This window comes from Microcaecilia unicolor, chromosome 3 (assembly GCF_901765095.1).
Source record: "Microcaecilia unicolor chromosome 3, aMicUni1.1, whole genome shotgun sequence".
Classification (NCBI taxonomy): domain Eukaryota; kingdom Metazoa; phylum Chordata; class Amphibia; order Gymnophiona; family Siphonopidae; genus Microcaecilia; species Microcaecilia unicolor.
In genome coordinates this window covers 283,682,680-283,702,447 of record NC_044033.1, presented here as the reverse complement: position 1 = coordinate 283,702,447, position 19,768 = coordinate 283,682,680, and the positions used below count along the sequence as shown (strand labels likewise).

General features: G+C 46.4%; 1 protein-coding gene across 1 annotated transcript in view; it reads left to right on the top strand.

Moving 5' to 3' along the window:
• NTPCR (nucleoside-triphosphatase, cancer-related) overlaps nucleotides 1-19,768 on the top strand; it is a 226,180-nt gene that overhangs the window by 177,765 nt on the left and 28,647 nt on the right. The window contains exon 4 of the mRNA XM_030198131.1: nucleotides 8,384-8,593. Within this exon, the coding sequence (XP_030053991.1) occupies nucleotides 8,384-8,593 (210 nt within the window). The remainder of the gene's footprint in view (nucleotides 1-8,383; nucleotides 8,594-19,768) is intronic.

Below are 19,768 nucleotides of genomic sequence, written 5' to 3'. Positions count from 1 at the left end.
GTGCAACTTAACAATCATATACTTAAACATGCAAAATCTTTGTTTGTGATCATTCTCTTTCCTTCTCCCCCCCCCCCTCCCCATCCTTACTCTGTGTGTCACAATTATCCATACCCGTGTGATTAGACAACCATATGTTATACAAGTTCCATATTTTATGATATTGAACAATTTGACCAGTACGTAATGCAGTGAGTTTGGACATTAGCTGAATGGATCTTAATTTTTCTAGAACCATGGGTAGTTCAGGCAGTCGTGTTTTTTTCCATGATGCAGCCAGAACCATCTTACCCGCCACAAACACCTGCGTAACCAACCGATGGATATGATTTTTAATTCCTGGCGGTTTAAAGTGTAGGAGGCAGGTGTCTGGCTTCATGGGGTATGCTATTTCTGTCATTTTGTGTACCAGGTCCACTATACTTTCCCAGTACCTTTGTGCGTGTTCACATGTCCACCATATGTGGTACATATCGCCCACTTCCCCACATTTCCGCCAGCAGAGATCTGAGCCCGATTTAAACATACTGACCAGGCGACTAGGGGTATAATACCAATTATACAAAATCTTATGTCCATTCTCCATCATTGCACTGGATATTGATACTTTGAGTAGGGAGCCAAAGGCTTGTGCCCACTGTTTGGGTTCGTATGTGACCCCTATTGCTTTTTCCCATTTTCCTGTGTAATATTCCACCGGCTGGGAATGGGCTAATAAAGCTCTATATATCCTTGATATACTACCCCTGCCTCCTCCTCCCATTACCCCCTTTTCCAGCATTGTCTCAGCTAAGCTAAGCTCTTCCTGTGCTTTACGATGTATGAAATCTCGCACTTGATAGTACTGGAAGGCCTGAAGGGGTGACAATCCATGTTCTTGGCTTAGCTCTTGGAAAGTAGGAAAGTGCCCCTCGCCACACATTTGCCCCAGTTCCCGTAAACCCATAGTTTCCCATTCCTCATAGGTATTGTCAAGTGTTCCTGGTCCGAATTGAGGGGTATATCTAAGGAAGGCATGTTTAAAGTATATCCTCCCAGGAAAAAATTTCTCTCTAACCTTATACCAAATATTCAAAGGCCAATGAATCAGAGATGGACTGTTTCTTATTATCTCTTTCAATTGCTGTTTCGGTAGCCATGGTATTGCCCCTAGTGGGAGCGGCTCTAGCCAACTCTGTTCTATACGGGCCCAAATCTTCCCTGTGCTCTGCAGCCAGATTGCTAAAATTCGCAAATGTGCTGCCCTATAATATTCCCGAAATGCAGGAACCCCCATGCCCCCCCTTTCTCTCAATTGACATAGCGTCTCTCGCCGCACCCGGGGTGGCCTTTTTCTCCAGATAAACGAGAACACTCTTCTCTGCAAGCCTCGGAAAAAGTGATCTGGAATGTCAATCGGTAAGGCCATGAATAAATATAGAAGCTTCGGGAGGACAATCATTTTGATAGCATTGATCCTTCCCATCCATGATAATGTTAAGCCTTCCCATCTCTCCAATTCCCGAAATAGTTCGTGTGTCTTCATTGGGAAGTTGCTCTGAAAGACTTCCTCCAGCTTACGAGGAATATTAACCCCTAGATATCTTATGTATTTACTAGCCCATTTATAGGGGAACTGGAGTTTCAACTGATCTATTTGATGACTGGGGATATTTAATTCCAGTGCTTCAGATTTGTCAAAATTTATTTTGAAACCTGAGACGGTACCATATGCTTGAATTTCTTCTCCAATTTTTGGAAAAGCTGAAAGAGGATCTTTTAAGATAAGAAGAATATCATCTGCAAAAAGGAGTATTTTAGTTTCTATCCCTCCCCCTCTCATACCTCGAATCCCCGGATTTGATCTGATTTTAGCTGCCAGGGGCTCCATCACTAGAGCAAAAAGCAGCGGTGACAATGCACACCCTTGTCTAGTACCTCTATGTAGTGAGAAGGGGGTGGACAGGACCCCATTGACCCGCACCGCCGCCCTCGGGATTTTATATATTGAGTGTAACCACCCCGCAAAATTCCCCCCAACACCCGCCTTCTTTAGTACTGCAAACAGAAATGGCCAGCTGACCCGATCAAAGGCCTTTTCGGCATCTAAGGATAGTATACACAATGGGGTGTTTGTTATCTGTGCCCCCTGAATAACCTGTAAAGCTCTTCTTATGTTATCAAAAGTTTGGCGATTCTGTACAAATCCTGCTTGATCCTCATGAGTTAGCAGGGGGAGATATTTTTGTAATCTATTGGCCAAAATTTTTGTAAATATTTTGTAATCTACCCCCAGTAATGAGATAGGTCTATAGGAGCTACATAGGAGAGGGTCTTTGCCTGGCTTGGGTAGCACTGTTATTGTTGCCATATTCCAGGTCGGCGGTAAGCCTGTCTTCTCATCTATGAAGTTGAGTACTTTCACCAGGAGGGGAGATAATGTTTTCCTAAAGGTCTTATAGAACTTATTAGTGAATCCATCTGATCCCGGAGCTTTATTGACAGACAATCCTTTGATTGTTTGTTCTACTTCTTCGATTGTGATGGGGCTGCCTAATATTTGATCTGCACCTTCTGGGAGTGCCGGGAGATCCATCTCTGCTAAAAATTGGGTTGCCTCTTCTGGATTCTGCTCTAACTCTGGTGTATATAGATTTTCATAGAATTCCCGAAAGGCGGACTCCAGAAACTTTTGATCTGAGTGCACCATCCCACCCTCGTCTCGTAATCCCTCAATCACATTTCTACCGGCATGTTGCTTTAGTTTGTGGGCCAGTAATCTACTAGGTTTATTGCCAAATTCAAAATATGACTGACGCACCCTTAGTAGTTTTTCAGAGATATCCGCTAATTCAAGCTCATGTAGCTGCGAACGTAGAGTAGAAGCTTGAGTTGTGAATTTCGCAAGGTCTAAGCCCTCCCCCCGTTGCACGAGTGACTCTATCTCAGCTAATTGCTGACGGATATCATTCTCCTTTGCACATCTAGCCTTCCATACCCGTGATCTGAGAGCTATCAAATGGCCCCTTATTACTGCTTTAAGACCTTCCCACAGAACTATTGGAGATACTTCTTCATTGTCATTGAAGCTAATATAATCTTTAATGAACTGTTCCACTTGGGACACATTGTTTGGATCAGACAACAATGCGTCATCAAGCCGCCAAGGGGGTCTTGGTCTTTTGGGTCCCAGTCCACGGATCTGTAGGATCACCGGGGAATGATCAGACCAGGTGTGGGGGAGTATCTGCAAGGAGTCAATTCTACCCAAGAGAGAGGCATCTCCTAACCACATATCTATCCTGGATGAGGTGTGATGTACTGTAGAGAAGTGTGTATATGTTCGCGTCACAGGATTATCCTTACGCCAGTAATCTATCAACTGCCAGCGAGTAAGAAATTCCTGAAGCTTTCGCCTATCTTGCTTAGCATAAGCTGTTCTTGTCGTGGAATTGTCTAAGCATGGATTCACTGTGAGATTAAAGTCTCCTCCCAATAGCAAGGATCCCTCAATGTTCCTAATGAGCAGTTGGTCTAATTCTTCAAGAAATTCTGCATGATGTGTATTAGGCCCATAAACATTTACCACCGTGTATATTTGGCCTGTTAGTTCAAAGACTATAAGTAGGTATCTCCCATTTTTATCTTTTATCACTTTCTTTATCCCCCAGGGCTTGTTACCTCGAAACACAGTTAACACTCCCCTACTTTTTGCATTGTCATTACTAGAAGCAAAGTGCACAATTGGGTATTGCTTATGGTTACACAAGTATTCATAACGCGGCTTCAGGTGAGTCTCCTGTATAAAGCCAATATCTATCTGTAGCCTTAACAGCTCCCGGAATAGCAACTGCCTTTTCCTGGGGATGTTCAGCCCTCTTACATTCAGCGACATACATTTAACATCACCCATGATTTAGTTATGATGGTGTATCTTCTTTCATGTCCCTTTTTTCTCCTTTGGTCAATGTTCCATACAAAGTCTAGTCCCCTTGTCACACAGAGTAATTCCCTCCCCACCTTCCCCTCATTAAATCTAATCCCCCCTCCCCAGATCCCCCTAATACAATTATAACACCCCATGGACCACCAATGGGTGTCTGAATAGAGAGGAAGCAGCAGGCACCCCGCTATCTACTCACCCCACAGAGTTGTTACATCTGGCGCTATTTTTATTCAGCGCAGGCAGTGACCTTAACTTAAGCAACTTTTCCAACATCCATAACTGTATAAGTCCAACTTTGTACCCCTACTTTTAGGCCTAATTGTTCTCAGGTGACTCTCGCAGCAGACTGCTGTCGTTGTAGTCTTCTGGGGCCTTTCCCCACTCTCTGCCATTTTGGTGGCAGGGATCGGGAGTTGGTTTTCTTCTCATGGCCTGCATCTCTTCTGTCTTCTAGCTCTTCTGTTTCTGGATAGATTGCTCTTGCTTCTTCAATAGATTTTACCAAATGCATGGTCCCGTCTTTATAAAAGGCTAATGCAAAAGGATGTCTCCATCTATATTGAATGTTAAGTTCTCTCAGACGCCTAGTAAAAGGTTTCAGATCTGCCCTCCGTTTCAGTGTCATGGCTGCCAGATCCTGATATACTTCGATAGCATAAGAATCCCATTTAAAGTCTGGGGACTGGCGAGCCTTTTTTAGTACCTGTTCCTTAAGTTTGAAGCTGGAGAAGCAGGCAATAATATCTTTTGGTTTGTTATTGCGTGCCGCACCTAGAGCCCTATGCGCTCTTTCCAGCTGTATTGTTTCGGCCTCCACAATATCTCCATCCGTTGAAAGCAATGCACTGACCAATTGCTGGACCACGTGCTCGCAGTCTTGGTAAGTAAATGTTTCTGGCAGGCCCCGAAACCTGAGGTTGTTACGACGACCCCGATTTTCTAGGTCCTCAATTTTATCTAGTAGTTGGTGTTGATCTCCCTGCAGCTCACTCATCTGCTGATCCAGAACTCCAATTGCTTCATTATTCGCTTCGACCTGTGTCTCCGTTTCCTCTAGGCGAGAGCCCAATTCCCGGATCTCTCCCCTCAGGTCTTCTTTAAGCGTTGCCACCTCGGCCCTTAAGGCTTTCAGGTCGGAGCTTATGTCATGGAGCCAGGCTTCTAATTTCGGGGGTACCTCTCTCTCTAGGTCTGTTGCGGTTTGCCGATCTGGCGCTTTTTCTGCAAGCCTTGCTGTTCCTTCGTTCTCCGTCTCTTTTGTCCTCCGCGCATCCGCCATTTTGATTCTACTTGCCGCGGCTCCTTTTGAAAAGGCAAAACGTGAGAGGTCCGCCACCTTCAAGTTAATTTTCAGAGCAAACCCGCTGCTCTAACGATGCTGCAACGCGCGGGTGCTATTTTTCTTTCCTTTTGCCGCGCTTAAATCGCTTTTATTGCTCTTTCCTCTGCGGGGCGGTAGGAGCTCAGCTCTCACGCGGCCATGCCTCTAGGTGACGTCACTTCCTCCCCGGCTGTAGATCTTTTATAATTGTTCTCAGTTTTTCTAGCTCTGGGGCACTCTCTCTCTCTGTGATTTTCTTTTGTTTGTACTGCAGTACATTTTCTCTGGATGTTTTAAGGAAGAGGCAGTCTTCTTGGAGATTATTTTGGGATTGTATTCTTTTTGTATGAAGGATGCAGTCAGGGTTTTGAGGTGTTTATCTCTTTAAAGTTAGAATAGATGTGGTGTTATTGTGTGGCTTGGCTGTGTATAATTGATTTTTTTTTTTTAATTTGAAAATGTTTATTGAACACAACATAATAGAAAAATACAATGCTTGCCAGTGCAGCCAACAGACTGCTCTGATGTTCCAAACAATTAAAGTCCAACATCAACTGTAAATCACAATCATTTTTGATAATTTTCTCCCTACCCGCCCACCCTCCCACCCAAATCAACTCCCCCCCCTCCCCTGCTCACAACTTACTCCATCTTGGCTAAATCACCTGTACAGGTACATCACTACTCCATAATCGTTCTATTTGAGACCATTCTTTCGCATCAGGCTTATATCTGCCTTGTCTTTTGTCAGTTAATTGTTCTAGGCCCACAATGCTCTTGATTCTCATTGTCCAGTCTGTGATTGTAGGGCCCAGTCTTTGTTTCCAATGGGCTGCTATTTCCAGCTTGGTGGCTGCCAACCCCAATCTTTTTAGCCGCTTCTGCCACTTCTGGCCCCTTTTATTTCCCCATCCCAACAAACACCACTTTGGTTCTGCCGGGAACTGCATGTCCAATAGTCGTGTGAAATGCATAGCAACTTCCACCCAAAAAGTCTGTATAAGGGGACACGACCACCAGACATGCAAAAAAATTGCCTATTTCTGCTTCACACCACCAGCATCGATTAGATACCATAGGATACATTCGCTTTAGCCTGTCTGGTGTGTAATACCATCTACTTAAAACTTTGTATGCATTTTCCTTAATTAGCACACACACCGATGCCTTTTTCACCTCTAAACACACCCGCTCCCACTCTTTCACACTCATTTCCATATTTAAATCACGTTCCCATGCAGTCATGTATGGCAATTTGAGCATCTTATCTCCCCTAATGTATTTATATAACCTGGAAATTCCTTTCCTCCCACCTTCCAGGGTTACCCAAATATTTTCCAATAGCTCCTTTTCCCTTGGGTCCGATTGTAACCACCCCTGTCCCGTCATGAAATGTCTAACCTGTATGTATGCAAAATAATCAGATTCTGGTAAATCAAACTTCCTCTTTAGTGTCGTAAAGTCTCTTATTACCCCATCCGACATAAGATCCCTAAATCTCTGCAGGCTCTTTCGATTCCACTCACGAAATACCCCCCCCCCCCCCTCTTGTCCTGCGGGAAACTCATCTTCATGGGTAATATGAGCCAAAGTAAAGGTTTTCACCCCCTTCCGGAATTTATTTTTTAATACATCCCAGGTATGTTGCAAGTGAGATATAAAGGGACTAATATTCCCCTGAGGTAAGCTATACATCTGTCCAGACCCCCATACTCCTTTCTCCAAATTATCCCTTGGAACCAGGTTTTGCTGTAAAGTTGCCACTGGTGATCTATCTCCTTTGCTCCACTCCGCCACTTGTTTCAATTGGGCTGCTTGATAGTACCATATTAATGGATTTTTTTTTTAATGTGAAGGGTGGAAGCTAGAAATGTGGAGGTAGCTGCATGTGTCTGTCAATTTCTTGTATATGTATGTTTTTACGTAGCCATTGTTGGTGTCTGTAAAGTTGACTTTTTCTTTGGAGTAATTGATTTGAGGGATGGTATGCATTGAAAGAAGTGTAAAATTGTTTGAGATTCTCTTTGAAACTACAAACAAGTGGTTTATGTTTGATTTCAAGAATTATTTGTGTTTGTCATATTTTCTTTAAATATATCTTGCATATTAATCATGATTTTCATACAGTTGTATAATCTTTTTTGTGAATCCAATGTTTGATTATTGTAACTCTTTGTTTTGGGGTCTTCCAAATTGTTTCCTGAGGGCACTCCGAGTAGCCCAAAATGACACTACCTGATAGATTCTTTGTTGTTCTTGTTATGAACATATTACTCCACTTGTAAAGCAACTTCATTGGTTACCTGCCAATTGGTGAATTCATCTTAAAATTTTGACATTGATTTTTAAAATCTTGGTTGATAAAACTCCATCTTCTCTTTCTGTTATCTTGAAGATTTATGTACCTACCTGCTCCTTTTGGTCAAGTAGCCAGTCTCTGCTAGAGATCCCAAGCTTTAGACATATTAGGCATGATGTATATAGGAATTCAGTGTTTATGGTCACTAGCCCAGCATGTTGGAATTCTTTGCCCTTAAATTTATGCCACATTGAATCAATACTTAATTTTTGAAAGCAACTGAAAGCCCATTTATTTTAACAGGCTTTTTTTTTGTAGTTATATTTACCATTAAGTCATTTTTGAACATTGTCATTGGTATTGTCTCTGTCACTTTGTAAATTGTTAATTTTTGATTATGTATGTTTATTTGTAAGCTGCCTGGATTTTTAGATAGGTGGGGTATGAAATTTTTAAATAAAATAAAAATAAATTATTGCTACCGTGCAATGGGGTCCTTTTACAAAGGTGTGTTAGTGTTTTAGGGCGCTAAATGCTAGCGAGGCCCATAGAAATATATGGGCGACTCTAATGTTTAGTGCATGCTTATTTTTAGTACGTGCTAAAAATGCTAGCATGCCTTTGTAAAAGGACACCAATGTAATTAATCATGATTAAAATTGTTAATCTCCCTGCAGCCTTATTAAATACCCACCTCTAGTATATATAAAAATGTGATTTAATAGCACCATAAGGCTTCTACTGTATAATGAAAAAATGCAGGCTTTAGAGATATTTTAAATTGGTATTTCCCACTTCCAGATTATAATAATACTTTCCTTCATGTTTTTTTCTGCAGGCTGACCTAGGCAGTGGTACAAGAGCAAAGGTTTGTGTGATAGATGAGGTTGGTAAAATGGAGCTCTTCAGCCAAGCTTTTATTCAGGTTGTACGTCGGACTCTTGATGGCTCAGGAACTGTGGTACTGGGGACCATCCCAATGCCTAAAGGAAAGCCTCTGGGTCTTGTAGAAGAAATAAGAAATAGAAGGGATGTTAAAGTATTCACCGTAAGTTTTTCAGTCCATCTCAGAACAGATTTTGCTGTTTTGTTTTGTGGCAACTTTCAAATGTGTGTGTATAAAATCTGTGAAAACAAAGGGACATGCATGTCAAAATGGCACCCACCTGACCTCTAGCAGGGGTCTTCTGGTAGTGGCAGCTTAATCTCTTGCGGCAGTACTGCAAGACTATTGCTAGAGTCTGGTAGCACCATTTTGACATTGGCAACCAACAAGGTTACCTCAAACATCCTCCGGACTCATCAGATGGTCCTCATCTTTTGAGTGTCTTAAGGTATGGGAAATGGGGATTTGTTTTATACAGGATAATGGGAAGGTTCACTTTTCAGTACACTGGTACACCTAATATATTCAGCATTTGTGAAGGTTGTGCGTCTTCTGTTTGTTGTCCATTCAAATTGTTAGCCCATATGAGAGGGAGGAGATTAGGGGGCTGGAAAGCAGAAATAATAAGAAATATTGTACTCGGTTACTTTGATTTCTTTATTGATATGTATGAGGTGAAATTATTACATTGTTCTGTTGATTTATACGTGCTGCCCTTTTTAATAAAAACAGATGCATAAGAACATAAGAGTAGCCATACTGAGTCAGATCAATGGTCTATGTAGCCCAGTATCCTGTTTTCCAAACTGTGACCAAACCAGGACATAAGTACCTGGTAGAAACCCACATCATGGCAACACTCCATACTACAAATCCCAGGGCAAGCATTTGCTTCCCATGTCTGCCTCAATAGCAGACTATGGACTTTTCCTCCAGGAATTTGTCCAAATCTTTTTTTAAACCCAGATACACTAACCGCTGTTACCATATCCTCTGGCAAACAGTTTCAGAGCTTAACTATTCGTTGAGTGAAAAAATATTTCCTCCTATTTGTTTTAAAAGTATTTCCATGAGTGTCCCCTAGTCATTGTACTTTTGGAACGAGTAAAAAATTGATTTACTTCTATCATTCTACACCACTCAGGGTTTTGTAGACCTCAATCATCCCTCATCTGTCTCTTTTCCAAGCTGAAGAGCCCAAACCTCTTTAGCCTTTCCTCATACGAGAGGAGTTCCATCCCCTTTATCATTTTGATCGCTCTTCTTTGAACCTTTTCTAATTCCGCTATATCTTTTTTGAGATATGACAACCAGAACTGAACACAATACTCAAGGTGTGGACGCACCATGGAGCGATACAAAGGCATTATAGTATTTTCGGTCTTATTCACCATCCATTTCCCAATAATGCCAAAACATTTCACAAGACCCCACAGTCATTCACAAGGGAAAAATATTCAACATAAAGGATTATTTTACATGCTCATCTTCCAATGTGGTATATATCATTCAGTGTAAAAAATGTAACAAAGATGCTATATTGGAGAAACAGGCCAGATGCTTAAGACAAGATTCAATCTGCACAGACATCACATGAAAATAGCCGGTGCCAGTCAAGCCCTCACCCCTGTGGGCCAACACTTTACAAGACCAGAACACTGCACCAGTGATTTCACAGTAAGAATACTGAAAGGTAATTTTAAAACAATACAGGAACATAAGACCTTTGAAATAAGAATGATTGAATATTTTAACACCCAACAGACAGGACTTAATAAAGATCTGGGTTTTCTAACCCATTATAAACCATAAAGTTGTATTTCTCTGTTTATTTCTCTGTTTATTACCCTCCTCTCACCTACCAACACCCATCCTGTTAGAATATCAATGAAATGCTTTGTTCCATATCATCAAGCTGATCAATCCATAGACTGGTGGGTTGTGTCCATCTACCAGCAGGTGGAGATAGAGAGCAAAGCTTTTGCCTCCCTATATGTGGTCATGTGCTGCCGGAAACTCCTCAGTATGTTCTCTATCTCAGCAGGTGGTGGTCACACACAGCAGCAGCTCTGGCTAGGTCTCCAAGCTTAATTTTTAGGTTTTGTTGAGTACCTGGGGTTGAGGGCTCTTCTTGAGCAAGTGCAAACCTGGTGGCGCCAGGTCCCTCCTTTTCTCCCCCCTCCCGCTGGCTCCGTTAAAAAAAAAAAAAAAAATTTTGGACGTCCTTAAGGGTGTTTATTTCGACGTTTATTTAAACATTTATTGCAGCTACTCACTGGGACACCAGGTCGTTACAGCTCGGAGCGAGAAGCAGGTAATTTTACCTTTTTATAGCGGGCAGGGGGTTCCCCGATCGATCTCCACGTGGCCTATGGCGTCGGAGGGCGAGGGCACGAAGAATCGCTCCCCGGACCGCGTGTGCGCTTCTAGCGGGGATGCGGGGGTTTTAAAGTCTGATTCGCCCTTGTCGGGTGTCAGTTTGGAGGCCGGTCAGTGTCCCGGGTCTTCCTCCGGTGCGGCGGTTTTTCCTGCCATAAACGCCCATCCCCCGTTGCTCGTCTCCGCCATCTTGGCCGGCCACTCTCCTCGGACGGCTTCTTCTTGGGCCGCCCTTGAGCTGGGAGACGTTCATGCCATGGCCGCCCTTGATTTGGGCGACGGAAAAAAAGCGGCTAAAGTTAAGCGCCGTTCTTCCTGCGCGGCTCCTTCGCGGAGTGTCGCGCCGGACGCCATCTTGGATGCGCAGCATGTTTCTCCCCCGCTCTTGCGAGCGCCGGTTGAGGGTGCGTCTAGGGCTGTGGCCCAGGCTGCTGAAATACACAGTCTGGGGGGTTTCTCCCCCGAGTTTATTTTGCTGCTGCATCAGGCCTTCCTTATGCAAAACGCTGCCTTCTCCCTTGGCCGATAACGGGGTTGAGGCCCCCGGAAGTAAACGCCCTCGGGTGGATTCCCAGGCCTTAGAGGACGCTGTTTCCTCTGATGTAGATGAGGGCAGCGTATCTGAGTTCTCCCAATGGTCCTTTGGGGATTCCTTGGAGGAGACGGATTCCCGCTCGAATGGAGCGGATGACCCCTCTGCAGCGCGGATCTTTCGCTCAGAGGATTTGCCCAACCTGTTACTGCAGGCCATGAGCATTTTGAAGATTTCCTCGCCAGAGGACGTCTCTCCCTCAGCCCCTGTTGGCTCTGCCATTATGCTGGGGACGAAGCGCCCGCCTAGAATCTTCCATGTGCATGATGCCATGCACACCTTAATTTCGGCTCAATGGGATGTCCCGGAAGCGAGCCTCAAAGTGGTTAGGGCTATGTCCCGCCTCTATCCTTTGCCTGAAAGTGAACGTGAGGCCTTTATTTGGCCTACCGTGGATTCTTTAATCACTGCGGTGACTAAGAAAACGGCGTTGCCGGTGGAAGGTGGCACGGCCCTAAAGGACGCCCAAGACAGAAGATTGGAAGCGGCTTTAAGGTCGTCCTTCGAGGCGGCTGCCTTAAGTTTGCAGGCCTCAGTTTGCAGCTCCTATGTGGCCAGGGCGTGCCTAACGATGGTGCAGCGGGCTTCCCCCTCGGATCCTTCCTTGAGGGCTGACTGGCCGGCCCTGGAATCGGGCTTGGCTTATTTGGCAGACTTACTGTATGATGTCTTGAGAGCCTCGGCTAAAGGTATGGCTCAGACAGTCTCTGCGCGGCGCTGGCTTTGGCTGAAACATTGGTCTGCGGACCACGCCTCTAAGTCCCGCCTGGCTAATTTGACTTTTAAAGGCAAGCTGCTCTTTGGGGTCGAGCTGGACAAAATCGTGACCGATCTCGGCACGTCTAAGGGCAAGAGGTTACCAGAGGTCAGGGCTCGGGCCAGTGCTCGCCCCGGTATCTCCAGAGGACGGTTTCAGGAAGCCCGTCGGTACCGCCCGGGCAAGTCCGGGCTCCTCTGCCCCCTCTTCCTTCAAAAGGAACTTCTCCCCCAAGCAGCATTCCTTTCGCAGAGACCGCCGTCCCGGAGGTACGCCCTCCGGTCCTCCCCCAGGGTCTCGTACCCAATGACGGGGCCCTGGTCCATGGCCCAGTGCAGATTGGAGGACGCCTGTCCTTGTTTCTGGGCGAGTGGACCAGGGTAACTTCAGACGCTTGGGTTCTGGAAGTCATCAGAGACGGCTACAAGTTAGAGTTCTGCCGACCCTTAAGAGACGGGTTTGTACTCTCTCCCTGCAAGTCTCCGGTCAAAGCTGTGGCAGTGCAGCAGACCTTGGACAACCTGATACGCCTGGGTGCGGTCGTTCCGGTGCCAGAAAATCAGATTGGCAAGGGACGTTACTCCATTTACTTTGTGGTACCAAAGAAAGGAGGTTCTGTCCGGCCTATCCTCGACCTCAAAGGGGTCAATCGGGCCTTGAAAGTGCGGCACTTAGGCATGGAGACTCTCCGCTCTGTTATAGCGGCAGTGAAGGCAGGAGAGTTCTTGGATTCCTTGGACATCAAGGAAGCGTACCTGCATATTCCCATCTGGCCTCCTCATCAACGCTTTCTGCGTTTTGCAGTCCTGGGCCGACACTTCCCGTTCAGAGCCCTCCCGTTCGGGTTGGCTACTGCTCCGCGGACCTTCTCCAAAGTAATGGTGGTCATCGCGGCCTTCCTGCGAAAGGAAGGAGTACAAGTCCATCCTTATCTGGACGACTGGTTGATCCGAGCCCCCTCTTATGCAGAGTGCGGCAAAGCTGTGGACCGGGTGATTGCTCTTTTGAGCTCCCTGGGGTGGATCATCAACTGGGAGAAGAGCCAGCTGCGCCCGACTCAGTCCCTGGAGTATCTGGGAGTTCGATTCGACACCCAAGTGGGCAGAGTGTTCCTGCCAGACAATCGGATTGTCAAACTTCAGGCTCAGGTGGACCAGTTCCGAGTAGCCTCTCCTCTTCAGGCTTGGGACTATGTGCAGCTGTTGGGCTCTATGACGGCCACGATGGAAGTAGTGCCCTGGGCCAGGGCTCATATGAGACCACTACAACACTCTCTGCTGCAGCGCTGGACTCCGATGTCGGAGGATTATGCTGTGCACCTTCCCTTGGACCCAGCAGTGCGCAAGGCGCTGAGCTGGTGGCTGCAGACAGACAAGTTGCCTGCAGGAATGCCTCTGGTGACCCCGGAGTGGATTGTCGTCACGACGGACGCCTCTTTGTCGGGCTGGGGAGCCCACTGCTTGGGAAGGACAGCGCAGGGGCTCTGGTCTCCTGCAGAGGCAAAGTGGTCTATCAACCTCCTGGAACTCAGAGCCATTCGGTTGGCGCTTTTGGAGTTCCTCCCGGTACTGGCGTTGAAGCCAGTACGGGTCCTGTTGGACAATGCCACGGCTGTGGCCTATGTCAACCGCCAGGGAGGTACCAAGAGCGCCCCTCTAGCCAAGAAGACCATGAATCTATGCCAGTGGGCGGAAGCGAACCTGGAACAGCTGTCAGCGGCCCACATTGCCGGAGTCATGAATGTCAAGGCGGACTTTCTCAGTCGCCATACCTTGGATCCCGGAGAGTGGCAGCTATCTGCTCAGGCGTTCTTGGACATCACGAAGCGCTGGGGCCAGCTGAGCCTAGATCTGATGGCGTCATCGGCCAATTGCCAAGTGCCGCGCTTTTTCAGCAGAGGACGGGACCCTCGATCTCTGGGAGTAGATGCTCTTCTCCAACAGTGGCCGACACAGGAGCTTCTCTATGTGTTCCCGCCCTGGCCCATGTTGGGCAGGGTGCTAGACCGGGTGGCAAAGCATCCGGGCCGGATAATCCTGGTGGGTCCGGACTGGCCCAGACGTCCCTGGTATGCGGACTTGATCAGGCTCTCAGTGGACGATCCTCTGCGGCTGCCAGTGGAACAGGGCCTGTTGCATCAGGGTCCCGTGGTGATGGAGGATCCCTCCCCCTTTGGTCTTACGGCCTGGCTATTGAGCGGCAACGTCTGAGAAAGAAGGGCTTCTCAGACAAGGTCATCGCCACTATGCTGAGAGCAAGGAAGCGCTCTACTTCTACTGCTTACGCCAGGGTTTGGCGTACCTTTGCAGCATGGTGTGAAGCAGGCTCACTTTCTCCCTTCACTGCTCCAATTTCTTCAGTGTTGGCGTTCCTGCAAGTAGGTCTGGAGAAAGGCCTGTCGCTCAGTTCCCTTAAAGTCCAGGTAGCGGCTCTGGCTTGCTTCAGGGGTATTCATCCCAGAGTATTAATAGAACTAAAAAATGAACTTGCGGAGCTACTGTTAGAAATAAGCAATCTGTCCCTAAAATTGAGTGTAGTACCGGAAGACTGGAGGGTAGCCAATGTTACTCCGATTTTTAAGAAGGGTTCCAGAGGAGATCCGGGAAATTATAGACCGGTGAGTCTGACGTCGGTGCCGGGCAAGATGGTGGAGGCTATTATTAAGAATAAAATTGCAGAGCATATACAAAAACATGGACTGATGAGACAAAGTCAGCACGGATTTAGTGAAGGGAAGTCTTGCACGGATTTAGTGAAGGGGGTAAGCAAACATGTGGACAATGGGGAGCCGGTTGATATTGTATATCTGGATTTTCAGAAGGCGTTTGACAAAGTGCCGCACGAAAGACTCCTGAAGAAATTGCAGAGTCATGGAATCGGAGGTAGGGTATTATTATGGATTAAGAACTGGTTGAAAGATAGGAAGCAGAGAGTAGGATTGCGTGGCCAGTATTCTCAGTGGAGGAGGGTAGTTAGTGGGGTCCCGCAGGGGTCTGTGCTGGGTCCGTTGCTTTTTAATGTATTTATAAATGACCTAGAGATGGGAATAACTAGTGAGGTAATTAAATTCGCCGATGACACAAAATTATTCAGGGTCGTCAAGTCGCAGGAGGAATGTGAACGATTACAGGAGGACCTTGCGAGACTGGGAGAATGGGCGTGCAAGTGGCAGATGAAGTTCAATGTTGACAAGTGCAAAGTGATGCATGTGGGTAAGAGGAACCCGAATTATAGCTACGTCTTGCAAGGTTCCGCGTTAGGAGTTACGGATCAAGAAAGGGATCTGGGTGTCGTCGTCGATGATACGCTGAAACCTTCTGCTCAGTGTGCTGCTGCGGCTAGGAAAGCGAATAGAATGTTGGGTGTTATTAGGAAGGGTATGGAGTCCAGGTGTGCGGATGTTATAATGCCGTTGTATCGCTCCATGGTGCGACCGCACCTGGAGTATTGTGTTCAGTACTGGTCTCCGTATCTCAAAAAAGATATAGTAGAATTGGAAAAGGTACAGCGAAGGGCGACGAAAATGATAGTGGGGATGGGACGACTTTTCTATGAAGAGAGGCTGAGAAGGCTAGGGCTTTTCAGCTTGGAGAAGAGACGGCTGAGGGGAGATATGATAGAAGTGTATAAAATAATGAGTGGAATGGATCGGGTGGATGTGAAGCGACTGTTCACGCTATCCAAAAATACTAGGACTAGAGGGCATGAGTTGAAGCTACAGTGTGGTAAATTTAAAACGAATCGGAGAAAATTTTTCTTCACCCAACGTGTAATTAGACTCTGGAATTCGTTGCCGGAGAACGTGGTACGGGCGGTTAGCTTGACGGAGTTTAAAAAGGGGTTAGATAGATTCCTAAAGGACAAGTCCATAGACCGCTATTAAATGGACTTGGAAAAATTCCGCATTTTTAGGTATAACTTGTCTGGAATGTTTTTACGTTTGGGGAGCGTGCCAGGTGCCCTTGACCTGGATTGGCCACTGTCGGTGACAGGATGCTGGGCTAGATGGACCTTTGGTCTTTCCCAGTATGGCACTACTTATGTACTTATGTACTTATGTACTTATGTGGTGCGCTTTCTCAAGGGAGTTAATCACCTGCGCCCTCCTCTGCACTCAGGGGTGCCTGCGTGGAATCTCAACCTGGTGCTAAGAGCCTTGCAGAAGCCGCCTTTTGAACCCTTGTCAAGGGCATCTCTGAAAGACCTGACGTTGAAAGCAGTCTTTTTGGTGGCTATCTCTTCAGCCAGAAGAGTTTCCGAGCTCCAGGCACTCTCATGTCGAGAGCCCTTTCTGCAGTTCACGGAGGCAGGAGTGTCTATTCACACAGTGCCTTCCTTCCTGCCCAAGATTGTTTCTCGCTTCCATGTGAATCAGCAGCTCTGTCTCCCTTCCTTTCGTAGGGAGGACTACCCAGAGGAATACTCTGCTCTCAAATTTCTGGATGTGAGACGAGTCATCATCAGATACTTGGAAGTGACCAATGATTTCCGGAAATCGGATCATCTGTTTGTCCTGTTTGCAGGTCCTCGTATGGGTCTGCAGGCTGCTAAGCCTACAGTGGCAAGATGGGTCAAGGAAGCCATTGCGGCGGCTTATGTGGCCGCGGGGAAGGTGCCGCCTATCCAGCTGAAGGCTCACTCCACTAGAGCTCAGGCGGCCTCGATGGCAGAGGCCGGGTCCGTCTCCTTGGAAGAGATTTGCAAGGCGGCAACTTGGGCATCGGCCCATACCTTCTCCAGGCATTACCGCTTGATTGTGGCTGCTCGGGCGGAGGCCCGGTTTGGAGCTTCAGTGTTGCGGTCAGGGATTTCTATGTCCCGCCCTGGGTGAGTACTGCTTCGGTACATCCCACCAGTCTATGGATTGATCAGCTTGATGATATGGAAGGTAAAATTATGTATCATACCTGATAATTTTCTTTCCATTAATCATAGCTGATCAATCCATAGCACCTCCCAGATATCTGTACTGTTTATATTCTGGTTGCATTTCAGGTTCAAGTTTAGTCTTCAGTTCCTGTTCAGGAGGACTTCGTCTTCAAGTTTTTTCAATTGGATTCTTCAAGAGTTGAGACGAGTTTGTGTTACAGTGAGCTGCTGCATTCCTCTCCCCTCCGTTTTACGGGGCTGGATTGAGACATAAATTCTGCCGGCGCTCCCTCCCGCTTCGTGCGGCTGTAGGGCAGCTTTGTACCCCTCCCGCTTCGGCGGTGTTAGGGTCAGTCAGCTCCTCCCGCGGTTGCGGTTGCAGGATAAGCCAGATCCCCCCGCATCGGCGGGGTGGTGTCCCTCCCCCGCTCCGCGGGGATGAGCTGGACGGATTCCCCTCCCCCACTTGTGTGGGGATGAGCTGGGTTAATTCCCCTCCCCCGTTTCAGCGGTGGTGAGCTGGGCAGAGTGTCCCTTTGTGGGTGTAATTCTCTAAGTGCTGAGTCCTGCGGATGGAGCTTTGATATCGACATACTGAGGAGTTTCCGGCAGCACATGACCACATATAGGGAGGCAAAAGCTTTGCTCTCTATCTCCACCTGCTGGTAGATGGACACAACCCACCAGTCTATGGATTGATCAGCTATGATTAATGGAAAGAAAATTATCAGGTATGATACATAATTTTACCATGTCCCCATGCATACCCCCACCCTCCCACTCTGTCAGACTGTCAAAGTAATGCTTTGATGTTTCTCTTATATATACTATCTGCTACCACATTTGCTTATTTCCGATCTGACGAAGAAGGGCAACCTTCGAAAGCTAATCAAGAAATGTATTATGTCCAATAAAAAAGGTATCATCTTATTTTTTTTTCCATGTTTTATTTTGTTTGATTTCTATTGATAACCTAATAAGGCCTAGCATCCTGTTTGCTTTTTTGGGGATTCATTTTATGCCCTGTGTCAGGGCTTGGATGTTGGTAGGATACTGCTAAATTACCAGGGATTAGAAGTCCTTCCCAGGGAGGTCTAGAGAGCTTCCAATTTGGGCCATGAGGACACTTTAAGTCCTGCTGCTTCCATGCAAAATGGGGCCTTAAATTTTTTTTTCACAATTCCACATGTGAAAAATGTCTTCTGAAACTTCTCAGGAACTTGTTTGCATCCCATATTTACATTTTGCAAAAATGGGTAATAACTCGGGAACGTTTACATGTGTTAGGACATGATGCTCCTAGTCCGGTCATTGTAGTGACAGGCCAGGGGCCCCTTCTGGAACTCTTTAGTTCTGGGTCCTATATCCAGCCACTGTGTTTAACCCTTAAGTGGAGGAGTGGCCTAGTGGTTAGCGTGGTGGACTTTGGTCATGGGGAACTGGGTTCGATTCCCACTGCAGGCACAGGCAGCTCCTTGTGACTCTGGGCAAGTCACTTAACTCTCCATTGCCCCAGGTACAAATAAGTACCTGTATATAATATGTAAGCCGCATTGAACCTGCTATGAGTGGGAAAGCGCGGGGTACAATTGTAATAAAAATAAATAAAAAATATCCCCCCTTTCCCATGGGTTCCCATGCTCTACCAACTTGTGGAGCGGAAAACTGAACCAAAAACCTTCCTCTTTGGAAATGTACAGTAATGGACACCTCCTACCAAGATTGTCTGCTTAAGCAGTTTGACCTAATTTTTCCAAATATCGATCCCCTGAGTAAGGATTTAATAATAGTCATTTTTGTGTTCTTTTATTTTGCTTGCTATTTTAATCAACTAAACAGTCAGCAGTCCCAAGTCCTGCCAGTGACCTGCAGGTGAGGTTATTAGATTCTGATCACATGTTGTCATGATATGAACCTAGAAATAAAATCTGGAAAAATGGTAAAGTTCTTTGATCCTGCAATGTGAGATTATTTATGGGGTAATTTTTAAAACATTTTCCACATAAAAAGCATGTATTCCATCAACAAGTAGGCTTGAGACAGGCACATAAGTGAGTGAGGATGGAACAGCTCTTCCAAAGCTCAGATTGTATACAGACCTTTCCATGCACAGCGCTCTCCTCAGTCCCCTTAGTTCTGCTTTTGTGCTTTGCTAAACAGGTGGTAATCAATGGTCTCCCATTTTAGATGTTAGCAGACGTTTTATGTACTGGAGGCGTCCTTTTTGGGGGGCTAAGGTAAAGGAGACTGGACACCATCAAGGACTACTGCTCTACTTTACAAGTGTCCCCACAGTCTACATCATATTGTAAATGAATGAGCACAAACCATCATTGCAGAAATGTCTGCTATCATAGAAGTTTTGTTCCCTTTGTCAGGCAACCCCATCAAAACCAGTGTCCAGCCTTCACTAAGTCTTATTGACAGGAAAGAATTAAAACAAGACTATTGACTGTTCCTTCCAGAATATGCATCCATAGGCGCCCGGTATAAGAGGCTTGGGGAGGCTAAGCCTCCCCAGCCGCAAGCCCCAAGCGTCTCTCTCTCTCATCACCCACCCCCCCCCCCCCGATGCCGCGTCCATCTATCCGTCTCACTCCCTCCCTGCAGTGCAGTCCCTCTAATTCAGATCGCCGCTACTGGCAGGCTCTCGTCCCTCCCCCCCCCCCCCCCCGCCCGATGCAGTGTCTATCCTCCCTCTCACTCCCTCCCTCCTCTAATTTGATTAGATCGTCCATCG